Source organism: Osmia bicornis, chromosome 10, assembly GCF_907164935.1.
Source record: "Osmia bicornis bicornis chromosome 10, iOsmBic2.1, whole genome shotgun sequence".
In the NCBI taxonomy this organism is placed as follows: domain Eukaryota; kingdom Metazoa; phylum Arthropoda; class Insecta; order Hymenoptera; family Megachilidae; genus Osmia; species Osmia bicornis.
This window is the reverse complement of record NC_060225.1, coordinates 7,320,930-7,329,870: the sequence shown is the minus strand read 5'-3', so window position 1 is coordinate 7,329,870 and position 8,941 is coordinate 7,320,930. Positions and strand designations below refer to the sequence as shown.

The 8,941-nt window shown below is 32.8% G+C and overlaps 2 protein-coding genes across 4 annotated transcripts; both read left to right on the top strand.

Moving 5' to 3' along the window:
- Positions 1 to 268: 268 nt before the first annotated feature.
- LOC114871229 (nibrin) lies at positions 269 to 3,522 on the top strand. 3 transcript variants are annotated; one of them, XM_029176888.2, is made up of 10 exons: positions 269 to 575; positions 650 to 786; positions 862 to 1,019; positions 1,095 to 1,254; positions 1,323 to 1,578; positions 1,653 to 1,790; positions 1,858 to 2,996; positions 3,062 to 3,136; positions 3,215 to 3,258; positions 3,411 to 3,522. In XM_029176888.2, exons 1-10 carry the CDS (start codon positions 551 to 553, stop codon positions 3,424 to 3,426), a joined length of 2,148 nt encoding a protein of 715 aa, XP_029032721.2. In that variant the 5' UTR covers positions 269 to 550; the 3' UTR covers positions 3,427 to 3,522. The 3 variants fall into 3 exon arrangements, 2 of the variants coding, with proteins under 2 accessions (XP_029032721.2, XP_029032720.2); XR_003788539.2 differs by lacking the exons at positions 3,215 to 3,258; positions 3,411 to 3,522 and having other exon boundaries at positions 1,858 to 2,708; positions 2,845 to 2,996; XM_029176887.2 differs by having other exon boundaries at positions 270 to 575; positions 3,215 to 3,522.
- Positions 3,523 to 4,211: 689 nt separating this feature from the next.
- Positions 4,212 to 7,683, top strand: LOC114871244 (carboxypeptidase B-like). The gene is made up of 8 exons (XM_029176917.2): positions 4,212 to 4,419; positions 4,506 to 4,824; positions 5,299 to 5,601; positions 5,807 to 5,897; positions 6,809 to 6,954; positions 7,081 to 7,137; positions 7,219 to 7,303; positions 7,386 to 7,683. The coding sequence occupies exons 1-8, from the start codon at positions 4,343 to 4,345 to the stop codon at positions 7,568 to 7,570; spliced, it is 1,263 nt and encodes a 420-aa protein (XP_029032750.2). The 5' UTR covers positions 4,212 to 4,342; the 3' UTR covers positions 7,571 to 7,683.
- The last annotated feature ends 1,258 nt before the right edge of the window (positions 7,684 to 8,941 follow it).

The following is an 8,941-nucleotide window of genomic DNA, read 5'->3' as shown; positions in this document are numbered from 1 at the left end:
TTCAAAACTTTAACACATTTAAATAGTAAAAATAAAATTTTTATTCATTAACTCTTTTCATCAATTATAGTAGTAGACACTTGTTATATTACTGATGATGTATAAGCGTTAATTATAATTTATTTGTAAAATTAAATTAATATATGTAAAAAATAATTTAAAGTTCCACCGTTCTGCCATCTGTTTAAAAAGGGCGCAAACTACTTAACAACTTATCAACCGAGATTTGACTGTGGTTCCATCTGCTAAAAAATAGCGGAAACCGACGCGGAATTCGAAGTTTGGCCTCCACCTCCACGCTAACATCGCCTTAACCGATAAATTACTGATAAAAAATCACTTCACCGACCAGATATCATAGTCCTATTCACGCGACTTTTGGTAGATGGCACAAGCACTTAATTTTAAATGTCAGTGATGTTTATTTTGCTTGACTCTGTGTGTATATATATAAATTAATTTTCAACTTTTGTTACTGAAATAAAGGATCATCTCATGTTGTATTAATATTGATATAAAACGATATTATTACACAACTGTATCAGATACAATGTGGTATTTGCAGAAACAAAATGGTATTCTATTTTTAATGTAAAATAATATGTCATTAAATACAATTGAATCATTTCTGAATACACCTTTGTTATAGGCGATAGGCGTATATACTTAAAACCACTGGTAGAGATAATAATTGGCAGGAAAAGAGGAGATCTTCTTATACCAGATGATGAATCTATCAGCAAAACGCATGCTTCAATATGCGTTCAACCTAAAAGTGATATAAGGGTACTAACAATAATGTACTTTAGAATTATCTAATTAAAATTATATCATTCTACTATAAACCTTACTTCTTGCTAGTTGGATCAACCTATATCAGCATGTATAATAAAAGATAAACAATCAAGATATGGGACTTATATCATCAAGGAGAATCATAACATTGAAATCGGTGAGGAAGGATATGAGATGAGGAGTCAGGATGTAATACGATTTGGTTTACAAAATTCTTTATTTACGTAAAGTATTCATTTCTATGTTTTTATAATTTGAAGTTTTATGGTTCTTTAATGTTAACTGAACTGTTATTTTAGGATAACATATATACCAGTAATATCAGTGATATCTACTTTAAATGACGAAGATAAAATCACCCTTCAAAATTTAATGGATCAGATAGATGGGGTGATTTCTACTGAGTGGACGAATAATTGTACTCATCTGACAGTATCCAAAGCTACATTAACCGAGAAGGTCCTTTTAACTAAATTTTATCAAATGTTTTCAGCAATTGAATTTACACTAATTTATATATAATACAGGTTACTTGGGCTCTTGCATCTGCTATACCTATAGTAACTATAGATTATTGGATAGCAGTTCAGCGTGCAGTGACTAATAATCAAGAACTTCCAAGTCCAGACAATTATGTTCCTCTAATTGGTGAATCTCTGGTTGATAAAACAAAACTGTTACTTCATCCAAACAACAAAAGAAAAACATTGTTTTCAAACTTAATATTTGTTCATTTTAGCATGAATCAATATAAGATATATGGAAAAATGATTCACCTAGCAGGTAAACGATAATTGGTTGAAAATAAAATATTAAAATGATGTTAAATGTTTATTCTAATAATAGGTATATTTCAGGTGGCAGATCAGTGCTATTTTCAAAGAAACCTTTAACTCCCAAGGAGCTGTGTTCGCCAAATGTGATTGTATTGCAGTATCCTGGGGACGATACAACGCAATCAACACAACACAACGTACCTGAATATGATTCTATATGTAGGTTTCTTTTATTAATTATTTTTATGTTTCTACTTATTTAAGTTTCTTCCGTTTCTTGTTCCAGATAAGGCGTTACAAGAACATCGCCGTAAAATGATACCAGAGTTCGAAATTCCTCTTGCAATCTTGCATTGTTCCGTAGAGAAATATTGCAATCCCAAATTTCGATTCTCAGAATTTTTAAAAATATCTGAGACAAGACCTGAAACAAGACCGGAAAGATCTAAAGTTATAATAATCGATACACAAGATGTCGATGTCGGACCATCAACATCAAATGCTAACTTGCCAAGATCTAAACAGGCGGTTAAAATTATTCCTGAAACGAACGATAGTTTCAGCAGTCAAGATTTAACGTGTACGTCTTTAAAAGGGCTAGTATGCAGTACACCGGTAGAAAAAAATAATAACCTAAAAAGTAATTTTAACGTTATCGTGACAGAAAGCATTAAACAAGATGCTAAAGCACAACATTCTAAGGAGAATGTTTGTATTCCCGAGACATGCGACTCTTTCGCTTCAAATGCAACGTCAATGGACTTACAGTCTTCTACCCAAAATTCTGTCATCCTAAGAAATGATAAAAAGACTGAAAATAGTCAGTCATTAACATCCCCAACGATAGCTAGTGTTAAACCTCGAATTAAGGAAATTATAGATATAAGTCAAGAGGATGATATATTTGAAAAAATACAGTCAAATACAAAGAAAATGAACGAACGTTTGAATAAAGTTCTTGCATCGAAAAGAACAGGTAATCTTAAAACGAATAGCAGTCCGGTACAGCCAAATCCAAGCAAAATTATTGAACATTTAAGTGAAGTCTCTGTATTTAAAAAGTCAGATACTTTGTCTAAAACGAATGAGAGTCCGATACGCAAAACTCCAATAGAGAATCTGAAGGAAATCTCACAAGTAAGTACAATTGTCGTCTGTTCATCAGACGAGGACAGTGTAGGTTTTAATAAAAGTAACACTGCTAAATCTAATACTAATGAAGTTAAGATTATTGACAAAAATGTCCGTGGAAACTCATCGGATTGTTGCAAAGGTAAAATGGATGATGATACTCATAAGGATGAATCAAGTATCAGCAGATTTAATAAATGTTCCAAGAAATGTAAGAGTCCCGTAAAAAGAACACTTTCATACGATTCAGTTGCAGAAATCTCGGTACAAAAAATGTCAAGTACAAGCAGAGCCGTAAGTGTATCATTTGATATTTTTCAAAATAACTTTAAATAATATTTTTTCCTCTTAAAATTTAGGAACACGAAGATAGCATATCAAATAATACTAATCAGCAAGATCAAACTACTCTTAATTTCAAAAAGTTTAAAAAGGTATGTTAAGAAATAATTTGCCCGGTAAGTTTGAATATACTTTGAATTATTTTTCACGTATAATCTTTGTTTATCTAGGCTCCAGTCACAATTCCGAAGAAAAGGATTGGTCTGAGTAACATGTACGTTTGGCAGAAGAACATCGCATAAGATATCTGACAAAGATATCTTTTTTTTCTTTTTTTGCGAAGATATCAAAATCTTCACAGGAAAAGACTCTTTCAAATTTAAGTTTATTATGTATCTCAATTACAGAAAGTATTTTTTTTTATAGAGATTTATCAGATTGAAATTTACGACGAAGTTGTAATACTAAAGTATAGTACATTTCTAGATAATTATGGTAAACTACAATATATCTAAATAAACTACAGCATATTTCTTTATATCCACAACGTTCGTCTTGTACCCTTATGTTCGAACTTTATGTGTCTTCTTATTGTTAATACCATACGTATTTTTAATTACTATTTTCGATACCATTTTAAAACCACGTTAATATTCTTATATGTTCGTCACTTCTTACATGTTCATAAGTTATAAACTAAAGTTTTATATAAACCTTGCCTATTTCTTCTCACGACATATTCTTCTACCATCAGATTAGATATAAAAAAAACCAAATGCTTTCAATCAATATAAAATTTCCATTCCTCAAAGAACGATAAGTGTTAACGTCTCTTTATATCTTATCCAAATGAATTTAATTACTATTTATAATTACTTCAAATAATATTCTTCAAAAGATTACACTAGAAGACATTCCCTTCTGTATCCTCCAATGTATATGTATAGACAACTCTATATTTTTTACTGATCACCCAAATACAAACATGAGATTTTCAGTCTTATCAATGCATTCTTATCAGAGAATAAAAATCCATCGTCATTGTGTCCTTTGTTTAAACTAGAACAAATGTTCTATCCATATACATATATCATTAATTAATTCTTCGAGAAGTAGTTACAATCAAAGCTATCTGTCTTGATAACGGTATTATCTTTATAATGAAATCGATCTTATCTCCAGTTTCATGATCTGTTTAACGATATTTCAATCAGAATGTCTCATCGAACACGGTGAACAGTGATTTTCGAAATCGGTTTGGTATCACGTAAATGTAACTTGAGTACGGGAAACACAGATAGGATATGATATATATAATCTTCAAGAACGAGAAGGAACTTTAATCGACAATAGCCAACATGCGTGTCCTCTTGATCGCGACGATCTGTGTCGCGGCTGCTTTCGCCGCTGAAGAAGTCCTGCCATCCTTAGAAGGGTAAGTTTCATTTTCATCTTCTTCTCGTTATTCTTACCTCAGTTAATTAATATTTTAATTAACGATACTTATATCGAAATTCACAGGATGCAGAGTCTTTCTATCTCCTACAACTCACCCGAAGAATTCCCCCTGCTGAAGAATTTCGTGGATGCACCTGGTTTTGATTTTGTCAGGTTCACCGAAAATTCCGCGGACGTCTTAGTTACAGCGGATAAAGTGCAAACGTTTAAAGAGATTCTTCAGTTGTATAACGTAAACTATACTGTTACTATTGACAATGTTGAAGAAAAAGTTATGGAAGAATATATCACGCAAGTGGTCGAGCGAAGATTACAAACGAGGTTCCTGGACCCCTTTGCTGCTGGACGATTATCCTTCACTTATTATCCCAGTTACAACGAGGTAAATAATATTAATTTATGTTTAATTATTCTATGATTCTAATATTTCTATTTTCTAATATTCATATATATAAAAATGAAGAGTTCATTCAAAGATTAAATTGATTGCTGAATAAAGGGTTGGTACTGCTAATTAACTCTGCAAATGACGTATTTTAAGTAACAATAAATAATCGTAAAATTTTTATATTTGTAGTTTCTAATATTTACTCATATAAAAATGAAGAGTCCATTCTAAAATTGAATTAATTATCGAACATAGGGTCGGTACTGCTAATTAACTCTGCAAATGACTTATTTTAAGTAACAATAAATAATCGTAACATTTTAATATTTCTAATTTCTAATATTTACTCATATAAAAATAGAGTCCATTCTAAAATTAAATTAATTACTGAACATAGGGTCGGTACTGCTAATTAACTCTGCAAATGACTTATTTTAAGTAATAATAAATAATCGTAATGGCATACAGGTGCAGCAGTATCTTAACTATGTAAAGACCACCCACGGTGACGTAGCCTCCCTAATTAATATTGGCAAATCCTACGAAGGACGATCAATGGTGGTTCTAAAGCTATCGACTGGTGGCAAAAATAAGCCGGCTATATTCATCGATGCTGGAATTCATGCCAGGGAATGGATCGCCCCTGTTACAGCACTTTACACAGTAGATCAGATATTAACAAATCACAAATATCTCTTAGACAAAGTTGACTGGTACATATTGCCAGTTTTGAATCCTGATGGCTACGAGTTCACTCATGCAAAAACAGCGGTAATTATTGAACAATATTTAATTGATATACAGAATGTAGGAGGATAAATAATACATTTGTACAGAGGATAATTGTGCATGTAAAAATGAGAAAATTAACAAGTGTTAATTAATATAATTAATTGTACAAGTACAGTTTGAATTTTCCAAATTTATAAAAGATTCTTTAATTATTTTGTTTCTTATTATACACCTGTGTTTCTAGAACCGATTGTGGAGAAAGACAAGGTCAGCCAATAGTGGTTCAGTCTGTCGTGGAGTTGATGGAAACAGAAATTACGATATATCATGGATGTGTAAGTTCCAACATTTATTTTTAAATTACAATCATTCAATTACAATTTTTTTTAATTTTACAATCATCGTTTGTTTGAAAGATAAATTGATCGACCTCGATAGGGTTCTTATCAGACAAAAGTCTGTCAAGTAAATTAATATTTCGAGATAGCGATTTTTATTAAACTTGATTGATCGAATAAAAATCACAGAAGATTGATAATCGAACAGTCATAATATTTATATATCAATGATGCATCTTTCGTCTAATCAAAATAAAATAAAATATTTTTAATTATAATTAGAGCTGTAAAATTCAGAGAAAGGTTTAATTGTTCAACAAATTTTCTAATATTACATTTCTTATATAATTTGCCTACGTTAAATTTTTTCAAAAATACTAAAAGAACATTGTTTCCTATGCAGCGTATGGAAATTTAAACTAACAACTCTGGTATAATTACATTGTTCCATTTCTTTTGTTTAATTGTAGAATATTCAATTTTTTTGACACGATAGATTTGAAAGAAATTAAGAGTACACTTGTTTAAAAGGACTACTGAAAAGAGTAACCGGAATTTGTTCTCATTCGCGAAACTTCAACGGGTTAAATTGGCGAAATGCGACGTACAGAGCATAGCAAGGCTGAAATGGCAAGTCTCTAAATTGAGATGGGTCTAATTCGTCGTGCTATTTGAAAGTTGACTGCTACGGAAAATTCGTGGTTGCACTTTCACGTATTAAACTACCCACGAGGAAATTCGACGCTTGCTCTAAAAATATTCATTTCATTATCTCTGAGTTACCACTCCTGCAGATTAATTAGTTTCTAAAGTGGTACAATTTTTATTCTCTTAACAGATGATAGCTTATCAATTTCACGTAAGTTTTTACGTTTCTAGTAGAAGAGAATTTTTTTTTTAATTTGCAGCTGTGGGTGCATCTTCTAACCCATGCAGCGATACTTATGCCGGACCTAAAGCATTCTCTGAGCCAGAAACACAAAATATGAAAAACTTCATTTTGGCACGACAGGGACAAATCAAAGCCTACATTTCAATGCACTCCTATGGTCAGGTAATTAAAATTATTAATGGAATAAAAGTCTTGGTACACCCACTATTATTATGACAATTATAATTAAGAAATGATAAATAACTTATTAACTAAATAAATTATTAACAATTTTATTTTATTTTATAGTACATCCTTTATCCATGGGGTTACACATCCAACGTGCCAGCTAATGAACCAGAACTGGTTAGTAAATTAATCAGCAGACAATAATATTTCTATTAAATTTACTCTATTTCTTTCTAATATTATTTTCTATTTCAACAGAAAAATCTTGCCAGCGAATGTGCCAAAGCTATCGCTAAAACTCGCAGGACTCAGTACACTTTTGGAACCTCTGCTAATCACCTTTGTAAGTAATTATTTAAATTTGTCTATGTTTAAGCTACTACTTTATTTTATATAATTTTTAAATCATGTTTTATCGTAAATAGACCCATCTGCTGGTGGTAGCGACGATTGGGCGATGGCCAAAGCAGGCGTGAAATTATCATACACGTATGAATTACCTGGAGGAAATTCTGGATTCGTATTACCGCCTTCCGAGATTAAAGCTGTTGGTGCCGAGACATTTGAAGCTATGAAAGTGATCTCTCAATATGTTTCATCGAAATATTAATTTAATACGCCGTAGTAGAATATAATCGGCGTTTCTATATTTTTGTATAAGATTTTGTATCTGGATTTACTGTTCACGATTTGCATGATATAAAATAAAATATTTTCCATTTCTTTGCTGCTTTGCAACCTTTCCATCATATTCGACATACATCGCAAGAACCGGTAGGGTAAATGGCAAAACAGAGAGTGGCTCAAGGATTTGGTTGGAATGAAGTAGAACACTTAGCACGTAGAGCGAGCAAGTATCGTGGCCCAACATCCTTTCCGCTTATTTCTACTAAGGCCGTCTCGTGTTCGGTCTAATTGGAGAAACAACAGACTCATTAGCCGTGGGCTCGAGCACAGACGAGAGCTCATTTGACGGGGGGGGTCTGAGGGTACTGGGTCGTAAAATTTTTGTATAACGAGCCACTACTCTTCTGCGTCACAACGGGGTTTCAACATTCCTTGAAATTGTTGACTGAGGTGACAGAGAGGCTGGTACGCCTTTGGCGACGCAAGAAAACGCCGACTTTATGCAACGCTTCTCGTTTCCTAAAGTGCTCGTACGTTAGACGTTTTCGACACCGATTCTTTTTTCCATCTCATTTTCATTATTTCTGGTTGATATACGTGTAATTTTAGTGATTTTTAATTAGGACTTATTCTCTCAGTTCATTTATTCTATTTAACAAAATTTTCTCAAATAAATAGTTTAACTAAATTAACTAAAGCGAGTCGTTAATTAAGCACTAAAATGAATAATGAATTCGATTCAAAAGTCGGTTGTCAAAATAATTAATTATGCTTCCGATATCGAAAGCGAATGGCTATCTCCAGTGACTATAGATCTAATAAGACGCGGTCGTTAGGGTCACTGGCGTCGGGTGTGGGGGCTTCAGACACCCTTGCATGGTGCGAGGAGAGGGTGCGACCCCCGGTGTCGGCCAGATAATAGACAGTAAGGGTAGATCACAGTTTTGACTTCTCGTGCTGCAGCACCGTTGTCAATCACTTGATCTAGAGCGAAGAGAAACCTCCTCAGTCTTATACCGATCGCCGAGGGGTGCGGATGTATTTTTCAATCCTTATATTTAATATTTACGCCTGTTTTACACCCTCTTTGTAAGCTTCGCGGGGACCAGCCAATCCAAATACTTCGTATTTTATCCACCATCTTTCTTATTTATTACTTTATCCCTTTTCCTGGGCCTAAGATCACCCTTCCTAGTTATTTATTATTTTTCTTGCATCCCTTACATCCCTACACCTCTTATATCACTGTATCCCTTACATTACTGACTTTTGTATATCCTCTACATCCCTGCATCCCTTAGATATCTGCATCTTGCACATTCAACGTTCTTTTCATCCCTACATTCCTTTCATC

Bases quoted from the DNA above. Each gene is read 5' to 3' on its own strand.
- LOC114871229 (XM_029176887.2), top strand. From the start codon at position 551: ATGTGGTATTTGCAGAAACAAAATG. The intron at 576-649 runs GTATTCTATTTT...CCTTTGTTATAG, and splicing joins GTATTTGCAGAAACAAAATG to GCGATAGGCGTATATACTTA. The intron at 1,791-1,857 runs GTAGGTTTCTTT...TTCTTGTTCCAG, and splicing joins ACCTGAATATGATTCTATAT to ATAAGGCGTTACAAGAACAT.
- LOC114871244 (XM_029176917.2), top strand. From the start codon at position 4,343: ATGCGTGTCCTCTTGATCGCGACGATCTGTGTCGCGGCTGCTTTCGCC. The intron at 5,898-6,808 runs GTAAGTTCCAAC...TTTAATTTGCAG, and splicing joins TTACGATATATCATGGATGT to CTGTGGGTGCATCTTCTAAC. The intron at 7,304-7,385 runs GTAAGTAATTAT...TATCGTAAATAG, and splicing joins AACCTCTGCTAATCACCTTT to ACCCATCTGCTGGTGGTAGC.